At 39.1% G+C, this 18,756-nt stretch overlaps 4 protein-coding genes across 9 annotated transcripts in view; 3 read left to right on the forward strand and 1 right to left on the reverse strand.

Annotated features, from left to right (window-relative positions):
- Positions 1-21: 21 nt before the first annotated feature.
- On the forward strand, positions 22-3,634 carry LOC128875854 (RNA-binding protein 28-like). 2 transcript variants are annotated; one of them, XM_054121797.1, is made up of 11 exons: positions 22-464; positions 567-721; positions 812-980; positions 1,074-1,324; positions 1,392-1,725; positions 1,813-2,162; positions 2,231-2,399; positions 2,468-2,685; positions 2,758-2,907; positions 3,003-3,368; positions 3,448-3,634. In XM_054121797.1, the coding sequence occupies exons 1-11, from the start codon at positions 446-448 to the stop codon at positions 3,562-3,564; spliced, it is 2,298 nt and encodes a 765-aa protein (XP_053977772.1). In that variant the 5' UTR covers positions 22-445; the 3' UTR covers positions 3,565-3,634. The 2 variants fall into 2 exon arrangements, with proteins under 2 accessions (XP_053977772.1, XP_053977771.1); XM_054121796.1 differs by having other exon boundaries at positions 23-464; positions 1,392-1,729; positions 1,808-2,162.
- A 403-nt stretch (positions 3,635-4,037) lies between these two features.
- Positions 4,038-12,132, forward strand: LOC128875856 (probable cytochrome P450 49a1). Of its 4 annotated transcripts, XM_054121801.1 has the most exons (13): positions 4,038-4,441; positions 4,583-4,799; positions 5,082-5,232; positions 5,296-5,498; positions 5,908-6,154; positions 7,565-7,681; positions 7,795-7,871; positions 7,995-8,190; positions 8,283-8,442; positions 8,525-8,694; positions 8,908-8,986; positions 9,280-9,480; positions 11,992-12,132. In XM_054121801.1, the coding sequence occupies exons 4-13, from the start codon at positions 5,297-5,299 to the stop codon at positions 12,097-12,099; spliced, it is 1,557 nt and encodes a 518-aa protein (XP_053977776.1). In that variant the 5' UTR covers positions 4,038-4,441; positions 4,583-4,799; positions 5,082-5,232; position 5,296; the 3' UTR covers positions 12,100-12,132. The 4 variants fall into 4 exon arrangements, with proteins under 4 accessions (XP_053977776.1, XP_053977775.1, XP_053977778.1 ...); XM_054121800.1 differs by lacking the exon at positions 5,082-5,232; XM_054121803.1 differs by lacking the exon at positions 5,082-5,232 and having other exon boundaries at positions 9,283-9,480.
- On the reverse strand, positions 11,905-16,953 carry LOC128875855 (probable cytochrome P450 301a1, mitochondrial). Of its 2 annotated transcripts, none has more exons than XM_054121799.1 (11): positions 16,412-16,953; positions 15,665-15,744; positions 14,538-14,697; positions 14,145-14,261; positions 13,854-13,930; positions 13,578-13,779; positions 13,305-13,467; positions 13,056-13,225; positions 12,803-12,881; positions 12,514-12,717; positions 11,905-12,393 (listed from the first exon to the last, which is right to left on the reverse strand). In XM_054121799.1, the coding sequence occupies exons 2-11, from the start codon at positions 15,741-15,743 to the stop codon at positions 12,286-12,288; spliced, it is 1,359 nt and encodes a 452-aa protein (XP_053977774.1). In that variant the 5' UTR covers position 15,744; positions 16,412-16,953; the 3' UTR covers positions 11,905-12,285. The 2 variants fall into 2 exon arrangements, with proteins under 2 accessions (XP_053977774.1, XP_053977773.1); XM_054121798.1 differs by having other exon boundaries at positions 14,538-14,922.
- Positions 16,954-17,979: 1,026 nt separating this feature from the next.
- LOC128874668 (muscle M-line assembly protein unc-89-like) overlaps positions 17,980-18,756 on the forward strand; it is a 4,037-nt gene continuing 3,260 nt past the window's right edge. The window contains exon 1 of the mRNA XM_054119599.1: positions 17,980-18,267. Within this exon, the coding sequence (XP_053975574.1) occupies positions 18,211-18,267 (57 nt within the window). The 5' untranslated portion in view covers positions 17,980-18,210. The remainder of the gene's footprint in view (positions 18,268-18,756) is intronic.

Raw genomic sequence — 18,756 nt, forward strand, 5'->3', positions numbered from 1 at the left:
TACTGGTGAATATTATTAATTATGACACAAAAAAGCAAACGTAGACTACCTATAGGAGCTTGCGCTCTAGTTTGAACATTTATCTAGCGGAAACGACTATTGAGAGGTCTCGAATCTGCATTGTCGAGACAAAAATAGGACAATGCGGACCCTTGCAGTTCCGTGTATGTATACAGTGGTGTGGAGCTGTGTGATTGCGTACTGGCACATACAAGGCACGGGTGTCCACTCCCTTTATCGACCCTTTAGTTGGTGGTGCCATCTAACGGCAGCAGTTCTATTGGCCTATTTCTTAACCTCAAAAGTAAACAACCGTAACACGCAGCATGCTATATAATAAAGTGAATATTTTACATAAAAATTTATCAATTTAATGTGTAGTATTTGGTGTGACTAGTACGAAATATCGCATTATAATATATTATTGTTAAAGTGGGTATACAATATGCGGAATACAAAAAATAGTACGTAAAGTTTTAAATACTACTATTATCGAATCTGTATAAATATCTTAAATAGAATTATGTTCTGTAAATTTTAATTATCGTTTACTATGTATCAAATAGAGAATAGAGATGATAAAAAGAAACTTTCTTGGATCTACAGAAGAAAGGCAAAGTCTAACAGGTTAAGGCAGGCTGGAGGTGACAATGAAATTGAAAATGAAAATGAAAATGAAAATAAAAGACCTAGAATTATCGTGCGCAATCTACCGTTTAAGGTTGATAGATCTTGAATATTGAATAGTAAAACGTAAAATTTAATGTATTATGCATTGCAATCATTGATGTTTATTATATTGTGTTATTAGACAACTGTAGATGACATCAAACAGTTTTATGAACCATTTGGTCCAATCGATGAAATAAATTTCCCAAAACGTTACGATGGTTCACCAGTGGGATGTTGTTTCATTCAATTTAAACAGTTAGAAGATGCGTCAAAAGCAATATTTAATACAAATAAACAAAAATTTGAAGGTAATACTTTGTTCTTGTAACAAAACATACACTTATTCATAATAAATATTACATTTAAATAACTATTACGAGGGATTCAAAATATATTTTCAGGTAGAACAATAAGCAGTAGTTGGGCTGTTTCAAAATCTAGATATTGTGAAAAACTGAAACAAGAATCTACAAAAAATGTAGACCATAAAATTGATCATGATGCAAAGAAAGATGAAGTAGACACAAATAAACAAAACGATGAATGTAAAACAGAGGAGTTTGTAAAAAGAAAACTGGAAAGGAGAAAACTTCAGAAGGAGAAAAATCGTAAAAGAAGGGCAAGAATTGTGATAAGAAATTTATCATTTCAAGTAAGAGAAGATTATAAATGATTTGTATCTGTTTTATTCTATAACTCAATTTTTATCATAATTTCAGGTAACCGAAGAATCATTAAAAGAACATTTTTCTCAATATGGAACGATAGAAGAAGTGAAACTCTTAAAAAGAGAAGATGGTAAACATGTAGGATGTGCATTTTTGCAATTCGAACAAGTGCAAAGTGCAGCTAAAGCCATACATTATGGAAACTTGCAACCACTCCTCGATAGGCCCATTGTGGTTGATTGGGCTATACCTAAAAATAAATTTTGTAAGAATGATTCCGACAGTGTAGAAGGCGAAATGAAAGTAAAGATAGAGAATGAGAGCGATACAGAAAACGCATCTGTCATAGAAACTGCAAAGGAATCCAATTCAAACGAAGAGTTAGGTAGGTAAGTAACTGAGCATATAGTTTGATTTATGGCATGTATGTCTAAAATAAATTTAATGTACTTGTGTCTTTGTTTCAGCGAAGATGAAAAACATGTAGATATTACCACAGAGAACGATGAATTTGACGATAATGATTCAATAGAAACAGAAATAAAATCGGAAAATGAAAGTGGTGCTTCAGACGACGAACTATCCGAAGATGTTAAAGAAGAACATGTAGACATAAAAGATGTAAAGGAAATTAAACGTCCACGGTTCGAGTCTCACGATGTTTCAGAGGGAAAGACTGTATTTCTAAAGAATGTACCATTTTCCGTGAAAAACGACCAATTAAAGAAATACATGGAACAATTCGGACCTGTTTATTATGCTCTCGTATGCATGGATCCGCTAACTGAATATTCAAAAGGAACAGCATTTGTTAAATTTAGAGTAAATATACATCATAAATATTTAGTACGTGGCTACATACACGGATTTTCATGAAACTTTTATTGCAGAATGTCGAGGATGCTGAAAAGTGTCTATCAGCGGGAAAGGAATTAGAAATGGAGGATCAAATAGTTGAAGCGCAAAAAGCAATAGACAGAAATGAAATGGACAATAAAGCGCTTTCGAAACAGCTTAAAATCAAAGATTCCCGAAATTTGTATTTGGTGAAAGAAGGAGGTAATATAATAAAAAAATGTTAAACTATTGTTTTATTATTACAAAATAAAATTATTTTATTATTATAGTTATATTGGCTGGAAGTTCAGCTGCAACAGGCGTATCAGCAGCAGATATGGCGAAACGTTTGCAAATAGAACAATGGAAATCTCAGATATTGCGGAATTTCAATATGTTTGTATCGAGGGTAAGACTCGTTGTTCACAATTTACCACCTACGGTTGATGATGTCAAGCTGAGGAAAATCTTCGAAAAACATGGGCCTTCTAAGGCGATCATTAGAGAAGTATTTATACATTAATACATATAACGTTACACGTTGATAATATAAGAAATATTAACCACGAATTTGATAAAGGTACGCGTTATGCGAGATCTCAAAAATGTTGATACGAAAGGAATAGGAAAATCAAAAGAGTATGGTTTCGTGTCGTTTACAAAACACGAGGATGCACTTCAAGCTCTGAGAAGTGTAAATAACAATCCGAATGTATTTACTTCGAAAAGAGTATGTAACATAATTCATTTTGAGATTATATCGAAAAATTTTTTTATCGAATTTCAGAATTTTGCGCTACACAATTTCGTTTTTTGTTTATTTAGAGGCCGATAGTGTCCTTTTCAATCGAAAATCGAATAATGGTGAACGCTAAACAAAGAAGAGTCGAAAAGAGTCGCAAGAACAATCCCCTTTGTCCGGGAAATAAAGTAAAAAGAAAAGAAGAAACCATGAACGAGGAAGTTCCATTGAAAAAATTCAAACCTGACAGAACAGACGAATTAAACAAAAAACCATACGCTGGAACAGTTGGAAAACTTGGTGAAAATAAATTACGATCGAAATTTAAATTGAAAAACCAAGCGAAATTGCATAGCGAAACGGTGAAGAAAGAGAGAAAGATGAAAAAATCTTGGAAAAAATTAGAAGAAAAGCGAAGGCAGAGGAATGAAAATAAAAAAGAAATTAAAGTAAGCAACCTGTCGATTTGACAAATGTATCGCATATCAGCATGAACTGTTATTTCTAATCTTGTGTTTCTTTTTGTAGCCAAAACAAAGGACGAAGGTAAAGGCAGTAGACGTGAAGTTGGATAAACTTGTAAATAGTTACAAGAACAAATTAAAATCTATAGAATTGAAGAAGTCCAAATGGTACGAAGCGTAGTTATGAACTATTTACATGTATTAAATGAGAAAATACTAATAATAAAAACTTGTTCGTTTTCGTTTGATAACGTAAAAATGTTAATGTTCGTTAACGGAATTGACTTTACTTATAGTTTAAGTTATAAAATAAGTTATTATTCTATAGATAAATATATTCGTTAGAAATTGTAATTATCGATCGTTTCGTAATCATGATCACATCGTGTATCTCAGTTTCGTCGATAGATGGCGATCAAATCGAAATTTACGAAATACATAGCGAGCTGTATTACCTATAAACAAAATTTCAAACGATCTAACTGTATATAAAAGCAATCGAATGTCGTTTAATTATTTTTCTTGTTTTAAACACTGAAAAGAGCATGAAATATAAGCGCACATCGGTTCAAGCGATGAATTCCTTGTAATGTAACGTAGACCTCTTTTAGAAGATACGAGCTCCTCTGAAATCGATGGTTGTTCCCCTCTTTGTGTTCACCCGTGTACACCTCCTACTCCTTTCTTCGAGATAAGCAACCCGTTTGAACAGCGTTTAATAGTTGGCGGGAACCGCCAAAGTATAAAGCATCTCTTTGGATTAATCGAGAGTGTTTTGATTCGAAAACCGTTCATTGTGCACGATGCGACGCGTGCATGTATTCATTCGATACGATTGACAATGTGAAAGCGAATATTAAGTAACGCGATCAAACGTTAATCAAACTAAATTATATACGCATTATTTAAAGTTAGTGTTTCATTCTTTCCAGAAACTATAACTATGTTTCTGCTATTTATAAAAGTGAATATCAGGGATAACAGTGTATCGAAATGAGCTGAAATTGTGCGATACAGGATACTTATTTTAAGCGAAGAAGAATTTGTTTAGCACTGTGGTAAGTATTGACAGATTAATTATTGGCCAAGGTAAAAGGTCTGGTACACATTTCGTTAAAAAGTTTTACTTTGGTTTAGATGAAAATCTAGTGTGTAATGTACCGAAGAATAACATTAATTTTTTTTTTATCGACTAATAGGAACGCGAGGATACTAGAACTTATTCTGGGCCAGGTATAAACATTCCGTTCATAAATTCTGTCCTCTCTCTGTGTACATCTGGCCAGAGAATCGGGAAAGTTCAAAGTAGAACGTTCGAAGCTATTATCTGGCAACTTTTTACGACCGCAGAATAGAAGCTGTAAAGGCCTTTCCTACGTCTATCGCTTTAATTGCGAGAGAACCAGAGAAAACAGAGTGAGACATAATTACATTCGACTAATCATTTTAAATATAAGTTCATTTCGGGAAGCAGAAATGTAGAGGACAGATCTGTGCACGATATGTAAAATATTACTTGGAATAACGTGCCGATATTTATTTTACTAATAGAGAGTTTCAAGACCAGTGTCTGTGTTAGCTCTGTAAATATTTGCCCTTAAAGAAATTTTATAAATACATTTCCACATAATAAATGCAACTAAAGAAGTTAAATAAATAAATCCTAGAGCCACTTTATAATTATTTAATCTTTGAAAGGGTATCGAAAGAGAATCGAAGATACCACGGATGCAAATGAAAATGACGAGCATCTAAATAAGTCTACAGATAGGGACAAAGACTGTTGAAATTGTTCTTCGTACTTTCACCTTTTTTCTTCTTTCTTTCACTTTAACGTCGGGATAAAAAGGTACTTTCTCGCTTACGTTTAATTACCCCTTGGTAATAGAAATTGTCGAACTTGCATTTTCAGGATGAAAATGAGCATTTTAACTGGCAACTTTGCCAGATCATTCGCGCATAGTGTCAAACGGTCGAGTCATCTTAGAACGATGGAAAGCTTGTCGACGGAGATCGAAGAACAAGATTGGTCTCGGTGTCGTCCGTATTCCGAGATTCCTGGACCAAAACCACTTCCTCTCTTAGGCAATACATGGCGATTCATACCGATCATAGGTATTCAAGTGTTTACAAATGTACGATGCTAATTTCCATCAAGACTGGCCCAGCTATAAACATTTCCGTTTAGATTTTTTACGGGTATCCTGAGACCAAACGGCCCGAACTTTTTCTTTCTTTTGGTTCCGAAGATTGTTCATTTTATACTTGTAAATTGTAAATGGGACAATATACTTGTTTATTTATTAGCCGTAGAAATGTATTATTTGCGATTACAATGAAACATTTATGCCTGTAGTTTAAATCTAAATATTTACTCACTTATTTTCTTACGTTAAACTCTACTAACGAAACTTGTAGTAATGAAACAGAATTAATATATCGACAGCTGTACTGATAGAGACTTTTAAAACTAGCACGATATCTAACAATAGACTAAAATATGCCAAGGGCCTGTTCCTTCTAGGTGACTTCCAGATTCAAGCGGTGGACCAAGTGTCGAAGAGATTATACGAGGAGTACGGGGATATCGTGAAAATGGAGGGTTTACTGGGGAGACCAGACATGGTTTTCATTTATGACGCCAACGAGATCGAGCGCATCTTCAGGCAGGAAGAAAGGATGCCGTACAGGCCGTCTATGCCTTCCTTGAATTACTACAAGCACGTGCTTCGAAAGGAGTTCTTTCGAAAGAACGCTGGCGTAATTGCCGTGTAAATCTTTAAATATAATATTATTTACGAAACAATTAATAAGACTAACTGTATACTTTATACTGTACATAAGGTAATACTCGTACGTTAACTTCACATTAATCTTAACAAGTGTTCCAATCATGCATTATTGCTGTCACATAAATTACACTTGTAATACCAGTGTTATTATACATTAGTAATCTGCATAAACGCGCACGTGTAAATGTCGACGGCCTTAATTAAAGTACGTCAAAGTGGCGATGCGTTTCCACGATGCGTCGGACCCGAGTCATGTTGGTTTTACTATATTTGCAGATCTCAGTAGACGGTATATTCGTCAAACATTGACATTATCAATCGCGTGGTGGCCTTGCTTGTACACCTTTCACTGGACGAGCTAGTAAAATAGCAAATATTTACCAAGCCTCTCGAAGGCATGCTCTCCGAGTGTCTTGGGATCGTGTGTTGGAGCATGCACTTTCATTTTCAGATGTTTTTTAGGAATCGATTCCTTCGAAGCTGATATAACAATTTTCCCGCGTAACAAAGTACTTTACTAGTAAGAGGATAAAGTTGTGCGTCAAGTATGCTCCGCGTGTTACGTGCTACTTGTTACTTGCTACCTGCTCGAAAGTAAATCTTACGCAAACAGTTATGGTACACAATTAGGCGTTGTCGTTTCCTGTTCGATAGATAGGATTGCAATTGCACCGATACGACCTACTTCCCTAGTATACGTTTACCAAAAATACGCGTCGCGACGGTGTCGTATTTCGATTTTATAACGCAACTCTGATTTCTCTTTACACGGTACATTGGTTACGAGTTGGAAAGCAAAATTGCGATAGGATAACCGATGATATTACACTTGGATAGAGAAACAAAAGTTGCCGTGACTATGCAACCTGCGTCCTGACAGAACTGAACAAATTCTTATCTAGCTAAAAATTTGCCAAGTGGTTTCCTATCGATTCCAGTTAAACAATTGCATCGCACAATCTTGTTCCAACAGTTGATATAATTAATTAGCTGCATGGTAATTCGAGTGAGTCATTCGGTCTCGTAAATAACAGATACGTTATTAACGACCGTTATTTATCCCAACTTTTCTTTTTTATGACTGCTCGTAAGAAAAGTAGTTCTCCTCGTATGTAAATAGTAGCAAAAAATTGCATTGCAATCGACGAATCATTTAAGTCAGCTTGCCACTGAACGAGAAAAAGTGGTGCGACGACTTTCCTGTTGTTTTTGCGGAAATAACATTGAACTATAATTACAATCAGAATTAGCTTGCGAGTTATGTAACGTCGCGATCGTACAACCACAACGATGTTGCATTTAGGTCAGAAACGGTTCGTCGAACTGTAGACGTTATCGAACCCTTAAACAAACCTAAGAAAAAAAAGGAAAAAATATTTTTTTTTACAGACACGGCGAGGAGTGGTACAACTTCCGAAGCAAGGTGCAACAGGTAATGTTGCAACCGCGAACCGCAAGAATGTACATTTCAGCTATCGAGGAGGCGAGTTTGGCATTCCTTCAAAGGTTCGCCGTCTAATCTCGAGTTTCTCACATACCTTTCACTTTTTTTCCACTGTCTCCCGTTTATACAATTCCGCCCATGTCCTATTGCTAAATCAATCTCTTCCATTTTCTAGAATTACGAAAATACGAGACGCGAACGACGAAGTGCCCGACGATTTTCTCAACGAGATACACAAATGGTCCCTAGAGTGTAAGTAGAAGCCAGCAATTCATGGAACGAACTTTGTTGTAAACAGCTTTTCTTTTTTGTTTTGATTACGCGAGACCCTAATACATTCTGTGGGATTGGATATTCTGGAATGAACTTTTACAGCCATCGCGCGCGTAACGTTGGACGTTCGACTAGGCTGCTTGGACGACGAGGCCAATGCAGAAACTCAAAAATTAATAGACGCCGTGACGACATTTTTCGTGAACGTGGGAATATTGGAACTGAAGATTCCTTTCTGGAAACTCTTCAACACGCCCACGTGGTTGGAATACGTGAACGCATTGGACACTATCGTCAGGTGAATTCAAACAGAATTCATACAGAATAAAGTGTACGTTATACAATGTAATATATAATATATAATGGTGTACAATTGTTTCTTAACTCTAGTACGACCTCAAAGTTCACCACTGCTGCTTTGTCGAGAATAAACGAAACATCGAATTCCGATAAAGAACCCTCACTTCTGGAAAGGATGTTGGCTATAGAAAACGACACCAAGTTAGCCACGATACTCTCTCTCGATCTTTTCCTCGTGGGAATTGATACTGTCAGTACTACATATATCGGCGGTTGGAATTTAATATAGACGACTAAAAAAAATGTTTGACGACTTACGATTTTGTTTGCAGACTTCGAACGCGGTAGCGTCGGTTCTGTATCAATTAGCTTTACATCCAGACAAGCAAGGCATCGCTTTCAACGAGGTCTGCGACGTACTTGGAAGCAAAGACACGCAGCTAGAAGGAAAGCACTTGGATCGGTTCAAGTATTTGAAGGCGTGCATTAAGGAGACTCTAAGGTTGTCTTTTTAGATACTAACAATCTGAGGCGTCGCGTCGGTTTTAACTGTTAATCCTTAATCTCTTTGTCGACGAGACGGTCGACTCGAGTCAGCCCAGTCTTGTAAAAATAACATAAACGATTTTCTCGTACAACACCTCATCTAATTCGATTCGTCTACGTACGGAGAATAATAGTATTTATCGAATACTTGGTTGTTTCTTCTTGTTAGAATGTATCCAGTCGTCATTGGCAATGGACGATGCATGACCAAAGATACAGTAATCAGTGGATATCGCGTACCCAAAGGCGTAAGAATCATTCATGATAATCTATTTATCCTTTTTTACATGAAATTTATTAACGAGCCAATTCTACATTTTGAGTCTATGGTCTGAACGTGTACGTGTGCCTACCAATAAGCTCCTGTCAACCACTACAAACACTTTCTCTCGCTTAAATGCGATACATTGTCTACAAAAAAATTCAGTTAACGATCGCTTAGTTTGCCTAATCAATTGCAAATGATATTTGAGTTTCTCGTGGTAGGCATCCCCGTCGAGTGCTTAAGAGCAAGTTCCTTTAACGACTGTATCGACTTAAGCAGGTACAGGTAGTCTTTCAACACTATGTGATAAGTAATCTCGACAAGTACTTTCCAAGGAGCAAAGAGTTCCTTCCCGAGAGGTGGCTGCAAGCTGATGGCGTGCGTCACAACTTTGCGTCGCTTCCTTTCGGATACGGAAGAAGAATGTGTCTAGGCAGACGTTTCGCTGACCTCGAGATGCTAATCGTCATTAGCAAGGTAACGTACACATGCAGAGTCATTCAAACGGAATATCTGAATCTTGTTATTGTCCATGACTACATACATACATCTATAATAAAAGATGTTTGAAACAGAGTTAAGATTACACGTCTAAGTATAAACAAGTTTCCTTTGTCGGTGTCATTGGATCGTTTGTAAATATGACTTTCTCTTGGCATGGAACCATGAATTAAACCAACTACACATTCGCTTTTCGCGTTTGTATGGTCTAGACTCTAGACTGTAGACTCTAGAGTGTTGCGGCCAGACTAAACTAATTATTATAATTTTAGATTGGCGAATCTAGACGCGAGGTCGACTGAAAATTAAAATAAAGCACATTGAGAGGGAAATTTATGCGGTGACATTTTGTCTCGCAAACTCGGAGAATATTGATCAAACAAAATCGGATACTTTTTTACGAGTTTAGTTTAGTTTGGTTTGGTTTGGTTTGGTTTGGTTTGGTTTGGTTCGGCTCGGTTCGGCTCGGCTCGGCTCGGCTCGGCTCGGTTCGGCTCGATTCTCGCCTCGGCTCGGCTCGGTTCGGCTCGATTCTCGCCTCGGCTCGGCTCGGTTCGGCTCGGTTCGATTCTCGCCTCGGCTCGGCTCGGCTCGATTCTCGCCTCGGCTCGGCTCGGTTCGGCTCGATTCTCGGCTCGGCTCGATTCTCGCCTCGGCTCGGCTCGGTATGGCTCGATTCTCGCCTCGGCTCGGCTCGGTTCGGCTCGATTCTCGGCTCGGCTCGGTTCGACTCGATTCTCGGCTCGGCTCGATTCTCGGCTCGGCTCGGTTCGACTCGATTCTCGGCTCGGCTCGATTCTCGGCTCGGCTCGGCTCGGCTCGATTCTCGGCTCGGCTCGATTCTCGGCTCGGCTCGGCTCGGCTCGGCTCGATTCTCGCCTCGGCTCGGCTCGATTCGGCTCGATTCTCGGCTCGGCTCGGTTCGACTCGATTCTCGGCTCGGCTCGATTCTCGCCTCGGCTCGGCTCGGTTCGGCTCGATTCTCGGCTCGGCTCGGCTCGGCTCGATTCTCGGCTCGGCTCGGCTCGGCTCGATTCTCGGCTCGGCTCGGCTCGGCTCGGCTCGGCTCGGCTCGGCTCGGCTCGGCTCGGTTTGGTTTGGTTTGGTTTGGTTTGGTTTGGTTTGGTTTAGTTTAGTTTAGTTTAGTTTAGTTTTTGGATGGTCGAAATGGTCGAAATACTCGAAACTGCTGTTCTCTGTGACAACAAACAAGATTTTTAAAAGGGGAACGTCGTTACATCGGGTAGAATTTCTCCCCGTTCTGAGAATGGTTTAATAACTAGGTGTAATTTGGCGGCGCACCTCGTGTAACCAGTAACGAGGCAAGGAAAGAGAAACTAAACCGTCGACCGTTTTGGAGTTTTATTACGGCTTTAGCCGATGGTTACCTTAGCTGGAATCCCCGTTAGTTTGTCAGCGGTCACAGTGAATGCCCGCGAACAATAAATGTCCTTTCCAAGCCTCGGAATCTTCACTCTTTATTACAGGACACGGTATGGCTGCTTTGGGTGTCATTAATTTTGTTACTTAAACGTCGCTGTAATATCCGAGTGTAATATCGTATGTTCCCTCTACTCCAAGTTGGCGATTAAACATTTGTCTAAAGACGATTAAATGAATGTCTTTTTGTTCGCGTCGGCGTCGACTCGGCGATAATTTGTGTAATAGCATTTTACGTTTACGCGAGAAAATTAGACGCGTTAGAGAAGTAGGTCTCGGTATATGTACATGCTACATGGTGGTTTGGTAACCGATACACAGATAGAAACGTAGTAGAGTGTTTGTTTGTTTGTAAGACAAACAGAGTTTTGTTTGTATATAAGTTCCTCTAGGGACAGCAGCTCCTAATTAACAAAACATTGGTCTGAACGATCACCTCGTTATAACCTTTACCTGCAATTATTAACTCATTATCGAGTTAATAGCATATAGGGACTTGTCAGTATCCGATAAGTAATTGATCAATTTCAAATGAAAATTACTTGAGATTCTTTGACGCACAAGCGAATTATTTCAAAGGTATACGTTTAATGTCGTTTTCGTTATTTTCTATCCAAAGATTCGAGGATCCTGAAGCGGTAATAAAAATGGGAAACGTGTTGGAACGAGACCCCTAATAAATTCAGGGTTCCCTCGTGTTTAATTGCACGAGCTGTATTTCCCTACTGGAGAACTTGGTAATTCGAAAAATCCTGGGTTGTCCCAGGATTACCGATTGACCGTAGTATTTCCCCGTGAAGGACAGAGGCCTGGAAACTACCGAATCCTTCGACAAAGCTTTTAGTTGTATCTTATTATCGTTGATATTACCGTTACAGTTGCATAGATTTCTTAAAATTACTTTAGCAAATAGAATATATTTTTTACAGAAATAACAACGAGAATCTCAACATTGATGTTCAGAGAGACTAGTTAGGCAATATTCTTTATTATTTTTCTTACAAATAACTTTGATTGCTTAATAATAACAACAATGTTCTGTTTCAGATTTTACAGTGCTACAAGCTAGAATATCATTACGAGAAACTCGAGTATTACATCAATCCTATGTACACGCCCAAAGGACCTCTGAATTTGAGATTCGTCGATAGGTAGTGGATTTTCGAATCCTTACAACGCTAGTATACGCTCGTATCGTATACTCGTATTTTACATGTACATTGTACAGAAATAAAAAAAAGTAAACGGCCCGTTTTGTATTAATCTACGGATCTTTTTAAAAATATTCTTATACTTTCTTGTTTATTCGTTCTATTTTCAACAAACTTTTTGAAATCCCGATTATCTCGGTACCAACTTGAACTTTAGTTCGCCATCAGGAGCATACATAAACGTCACTTTGTACTTTAGCGGTTCGTGATGGTATTCCAACTTGTAAGATCGTATCAGCTGAAAATTAACGAAGAAAGCATTAATATATTTATACGTATATGTATGTACGTACACGTACTCGTATACCGATGACACCGATAGTGTTGATACAAGCAGTTTTAGTTAAAGTTCACACACCTTTGCAAGCAGCACTTGCATCTCCAGATCAGCAAATCTTCTACCTAAACACACGCGCGCACCGTGACCAAAGGGCAAAGACGCAAAGGGATGCAGTATCTCGTTGGCAGATTGCTTGAGCCATCTCATTGGCTTGAATTCTTTGGCATTCGTTACGTATTCTTCCATGTTTCCTGTTACAACTGTTGGAAATACGACTTGCACCTGCGGTGCGTAATATTTGTGGTAAATTTGTAAAAAAAATGTAAGAATCTGATGGCATAAGAAAAATATCGAGTACATTACTTACTCCTTTGGGGACTTTGTAGCCACAAATTATGGTGTCGTTTTGCAGCGTTCTACCGTTTCCGATAACCGTAGAATAAACTCTGAAACGTAACATTGTAAACAGGACGATACAATGATTCGAAATACATTTTTATCGATGCAGCTCGTAATTTCTTTCGTATATTTAAATCGAAATCGTTGTTATTTAACTGTGTTTCGTTAGTGAATCTATGTATTGTCATTAAGTGGTTGTACAAGTACGAGTTAGTTTGTACCTGAAAACTTCGCGGATGAAGGCTTTCATGTAAACCGCCTGGTCGAGATGGCTGGTAGTCAGAGGAACCGATGGATCCGGAATAATTTCAACGAGTTCTTGGTAAATCTTTTCCTGCTCCTCGGGCCTGGTCGCTAATTGATACAGTATCGAACAAACGGCCATCGAAACCTGCAACATAACGTTACAAATTACGTGTATTATTTCGTCCTTAATTACACGATCAATTACTTTTACTACCGTCACGTACCGTGTCTATTCCAACCAAGATTAAGTCTAAAGCGAGAATGCACGCCATTTTGGGATCAGTTTCTTTGGCTAAAATCCTTTCCACCAAAGACAAGTCAGATTCATCGACGGCCTCTTTAGTTTTCAGTCTTTCCATTGCCGCGTCGATGTATTTCATACACACCCTGGACAACGAAAATTTGATCGCAACTATACGCACTCGTGTTTACGTGTCGTGTTACACAGAATATTAGACAAAGATCTCCGATTTGTTAACGTTCGAAACGCAACTTACTCGATAAAGTAGTCCATGTTGCGTACGTATCTCGTCCAAAGAGGGGTGGGCACGTATCTCCAATAAGGAGCTTTCAATTCGAGGACAGCCACGTTTCTCAAAGCATACTTGGCCGCGTCGATGATCTTCTGAGGTTCTGAAACTGGAGTCAACGTACCACCCAAGCATCCCAATCTTACGTCGAGAGCAACTCGTCCTATACCTACGCAATCGAACGTTTCATTTTATTTGGTAGCAGGTGACAAGAAATGACAAGAAATTCAAATTAATACCGACACTCTAAAGCCCATTTGTGTATCTCGTTGTCGAAATCTCCTGGCAGCTCTCCATCTTCTCCTTTGATCTCTTCGATCCTTGAAAAGTGATTCGTTGCTTTACTACGATAGAAATTCTTACGGAAATATTTTACTGTTGCGCTAGGGTGTAAGTTGTACGTTACGAGTAAGAGCGATGGAAGAATAATGAAAGGAAACATCGTGTACGAAGGGATTTCAGCGAAATGCTGAAACCTCGGGAGACCAAAGTTCGGTTAAAATATCTCCTAGGTCCAAGGTCATCGATAATTACCTCTTTATGAAATCACAGGTGACCACCTCGATGGGACCCGTGTACTTTCTAACCGTCTGAGGTTGGAGAACTGGTTTCTGGACACGTGTACGAAACTCCCGCCAAGGTTCGCCGTGTCTAAAATATTTAAATAATTCATTATGTCATTAGTGATTCACGCGTCGCCTCTTTCGATTCAGGCAAAGAGAAGGACGACTCGATAACACCATCTAAATATACATGTATGTGGAATTCACGCTATGTAGGAAAACGAAGGTGACACGATGGACGTTTCACGTGAAAAGTATGGTTGCTCGTTTATCGCAGTGATTGGATACAACGTAGCTCCTATTTGGTAATAAAAATTTAACGTAAAAGTATCTCGAGACTCTGGCTGATTATTTATTTACTTACACTCCAACAACGCCAGGTAAATAGCCAAAGAAATCTTTCCTGACGACGCTCTTGTAATGCACCAAGCACGGCATCGACGGCCTGAAAGGTGTCGGTCCTTCCTGTCTGTAGATCTTTTCGATTTCGTCGGCATCGTACACGAACAACAGATCCGGTCGACCTATTAACCCAGTCAAACGAACGATTTTACCGTACTCGTCGTAAAACATTTGCGACACTTTGGCCGTGTCAGAGATTTGGTATTGGCCGATTAGAGGGAACAGGCGCCAGGTATTGCCGAGGATCGGAATCGGTTTTGGTCCTGGTATCTCCTCGTACGGCCTAGCGTGGATCGCAGTCTCGTGATTAGCGGTGCAATCCCTCGACGAGGTCACTGCACTTGCGCCTAACACACAGGAATACACGTTGCTGTAAAACGCGTTCCGCATTCGAGATCGAGTTTGTACACGAATCGTACTAGACTTTGCAGATCTTAATGTAGCTGTTCCGTGGATTTATTTCATTCTTGGATCGAATATACATGTATAGTATGTAAATCATACCAGCCTATTTCTTAACCCTGCTAACAATTTACTATGTTACAAAAACCGAAATTGTAAAGCATTTTAAAAAGAAACGTAACAATTATTTACCGTGCCTGATCCGTTAACGATTCTATTTCGTCTCTTACTCAACCGCGATTAGAGTATCACGTGCTTGTAGACAAATTCGGGACAACAAATGAAACGTCGCGAATGAAAGGAATCCTGTACGCTCGACACGTGATTGCCATTTAAGTGCATATAAATTTGCACGATTCGCAGCGAAAATGTAACGCAAGTACACTGCTGCGAAGTGATTTCGTTCAGGTTTGCACGATAACAGATGATAATTTCCGAAGATCCGTTTAACGCTCGACAAAGTCGCTGTATGCGCGTACACGCGTTGAATAAATTAAGACGCGTGATTCTACTATTCTAACTAAATGCAGCGATGCCTTCATCTTTACTTCGCACAGTATGTTCAAGCTTTTAATAGCGACCAAGTTACCGAACTCGGCTCATTTTCTAATCGAACCACTTTCTTTCGCGCGATACTTGAACGAATATACGCGTTAAACAAACTATAGTAATTTTGTTAGTTATTACCCGAGCACAGAGCTCGTCGAAGGGCGTCCTGTCCTCGCCAGAGTCGACATTTCGCGATGTACTGCATCTGCCGATTCATCCTAAAAATGTACGATAGAATGTATTACGAAACATTTGGGCGTTTTTAAATGAGACGTTGGTCAACAGGTTTGAGAAATGACACAAGTGGTTTCATAATTTCGTCGACCAAGTGACGATCAAACGATAGGAATAGAATTCGTAAATAAAATTTTGCTCCTTCTCGCTTTTGCTAACCGATACCGTTCTATTACACCATAAATACAAGCTACGATAGTTTGAAAGACATTTTTCTCTTTCGTCACTTTTAGTCATTCGATTACTCTACCGCGCTTTCTTTTCAATTCTTTCGTGTATTAGTCGTCAACTGTACAGGTACGCTCTAGCATGCCACAATTACGCTCTAGCATGCCACAATTTCTCTCGCATAGCCTACATTCCCTGTATATTCCCTTCCATTTTCTTCGTGCCAATATCTACAGCAGGTCAGAATAGTTTACGTTTACGTGCTCGCACAATCAAGAGGGTCGATATAGTTCCCCCCGCGCCAAGCTATTAGTATACACAATAAGCAAAATAAAGATTTTCTGAATTTCCTTCGACATCGCGTCTACGTCCCCAAACACTCCGTTTGTTTAATAACGTAGGCTCCAGTCGCCAATTATTATCCCCGTCATCCCTCTACCTACTATTTAATTCCTGTGATTATGGCCCCCGCGGTACCCTTACCTGAAATAAGCTGGAGACCTTTCCTCCTTCTCTTCCTTTCCAACGCCTTCTAGTGGTCCCGTTATCGAGGGATACGGCTCACCGTAGGCGTAGGTAGCAATAATAAATTGTACTCGATTGCGTTACCATTTTAAACGGCACTAATGGCCCCCAGGTACGAGAACGTCGCGCGTCTTTAGCACCTGCCACCGAAGGGCGAGCTGCGCATAGATGACAAACAAAGACCACGGATGCAACCAGGAGGTGGTGATGCACTCTTTCAACGAGTCCCGTCGTAAATGGTAGCATGTAGTATCGTCAGCGTGGCAAACTCCCCACTTTCGACTATCTCCCTCCAACGGGTTAACGTTAACAATTCGAATTCTCTGCACCGCGATGCTACACCTGAACCTCGACGAGTCTCCGTTGTTCTTCGTCTAGTATAGTAAGCGGAACTTTCACGCTGGCTACTTGCTCGAGTTTAATTTTCACTCTACTTTCTTATCCAACCGAATACATATCAGCGAAGAACGTTTGCGCGATGATTTTCCTCTAATAACTGATCGAATTGCTCCAACACTCGATTTATTATTGTTCGATTGGTCAATGTGTTTACATACAATCAGTCCCACAAGTACTCGTATCTTCGATATCTATTCAACCAAGAGTCTACGACATAGATTTAGATTAAGAATAATTACAAACTCTACACGCGTTTAAAAAATCTATCGACTCACGTTCAAAGTAAATACCTAATATATGCATACACGGTTTGGTACGCGTTTATACATATCGTACAACGTCTATTTCGAGCGTATTTAAATATTTATTTTAGGATCAGCGACAGCAGAAATATCCGCAATAAATCATCGAGGCTTTCGTCGGCGTCGATAACCAGGTAGATACTCTCGAGGATTTATTGTCTTTGACATCGCTGGCCGTTTTCCGCGAGAGCCAGATCGACCGTGATTATCCTCCTAACACCGTGGTTTCTTCCATCCTGTAATTATTCGAATAGTTTCTCTACGCTTCTCGAATTTTCTTGAAACTTTCTGAAATAAACCCCTCTTAACTGTTGGCGGACCAACGCGTCGATGGACTGCCAAGTTGGACTATTTTTCACAAACAGATCGTACGATGCCTTTCTTATCGTAATTTAAACGATGAAATAGGAAGAATTTTGTAAATAGGAAGAATTTTGTAAATAGGATTATTTTCAGGGTTCTCAAATTATCTAGGAGGAGTACTAGTAGGAGTTTCATCAATTTATTCGTCTACCGTGTCAATTTATTATGTATAATAAATATCGAGTCATGTTTTAAATAGATCGTATTTCGTAGCGTTGTCGAAACAGAAATTCTACCGTATTACTGTTTCGATGTTATATTTGAATTTAATTAGTGGTTTATCGATATTTCAACGATTGTACGTAACTATTATATTATTACGATGCATTAAATATGCTCGTAGTTGTTGGAGTTGGCAAGAATTGTCAGGGTTGGGGTGGGTTGGGCGCCACTCGGTACCCTAGAGTAGGGGTAGTCGTCCAGCGCGAATATATAAGGGGGCTCGCAGGGGTTGAAGGACCATTTACAGTAAACAAGTTGACGTGAAACATAGTCGTTCGCGAAACGTATCGGTACCAATGCGATCCGTGTATTAATTTCTTCTTCCATTGGTTACGCGACCGATTGAAAGTTTGGCAAACACGCGTTTCAATTGAAATCGTTCGTTCGAGGTTTAATCGATTCAATTTCAACACAGTTTCTCAGTTCCAAGCAGTGTTTTAGTTATCTATATATATATATATTTATATAAAAATGGCTGTGTCGACAATGTGGATTAAAAACAACATGCTCTTCTCACCAGGCCAAAGCGTGAGTATTAAAAGTGAATAATTTTAGATAATTAACCATAGTGCTTCCAATTCGAAACTTTCCACGCGTGTTTGTAAATAGAACAAAAACGTTCGTCGAGTAGAAAATAAATAGTTTGAGAACTGTAGTAAATTCGAGACTAAAATTTACGAATAATTAGTCGTATGTATTCTGTTTGTTTCTTGAGATCAGAATTAACGTACTTTGAACTGGGAGAAGAATAGAAATATTAAATTGAAGTTGGAATTCTTGTTACTTTGGTAAGCAAATTTAAAATTGACGTAAAAATCCTAATGTTTGTATCGATAAATGAATACAGTCACATACATACGTTGGTACATTAAGCGTCGCTAGATTAGCTGGTCGGGTACACAAACGTCGGCTGAAGGGCAATGTTCTTGTAAATAACGACAAATAACACACGAACATCGCGATGCGCGCCGTGACACGGTGTACACCGAGATTCTATGATATGTTAAATTAATGTTT

This window comes from Hylaeus volcanicus, chromosome 4, assembly GCF_026283585.1.
Source record: "Hylaeus volcanicus isolate JK05 chromosome 4, UHH_iyHylVolc1.0_haploid, whole genome shotgun sequence".
Lineage (NCBI taxonomy): Eukaryota > Metazoa > Arthropoda > Insecta > Hymenoptera > Colletidae > Hylaeus > Hylaeus volcanicus.

Excerpts from the sequence above, each read along its gene's own strand:
- LOC128875854 (XM_054121796.1), top strand. Across the intron at positions 981-1,073 it reads AAATAAACAAAAATTTGAAG|GTAGAACAATAAGCAGTAGT; the intron begins GTAATACTTTGT and ends ATATATTTTCAG. Across the intron at positions 2,400-2,467 it reads GTATTTGGTGAAAGAAGGAG|TTATATTGGCTGGAAGTTCA; the intron begins GTAATATAATAA and ends TTATTATTATAG.
- LOC128875856 (XM_054121801.1), top strand. The coding sequence starts at position 5,297 with ATGAAAATGAGCATTTTAACTGGCAACTTTGCCAGATCATTCGCGCAT. Across the intron at positions 8,443-8,524 it reads TCCTCGTGGGAATTGATACT|ACTTCGAACGCGGTAGCGTC; the intron begins GTCAGTACTACA and ends TTTTGTTTGCAG. Across the intron at positions 8,695-8,907 it reads TGCATTAAGGAGACTCTAAG|AATGTATCCAGTCGTCATTG; the intron begins GTTGTCTTTTTA and ends TCTTCTTGTTAG.
- LOC128875855 (XM_054121798.1), bottom strand. The coding sequence starts at position 15,743 with ATGAATCGGCAGATGCAGTACATCGCGAAATGTCGACTCTGGCGAGGA. Across the intron at positions 13,780-13,853 it reads ACACAAATGGGCTTTAGAGT|GTATAGGACGAGTTGCTCTC; the intron begins GTCGGTATTAAT and ends TCGATTGCGTAG. Across the intron at positions 12,394-12,513 it reads TGCAAGTGCTGCTTGCAAAG|CTGATACGATCTTACAAGTT; the intron begins GTGTGTGAACTT and ends GTTAATTTTCAG.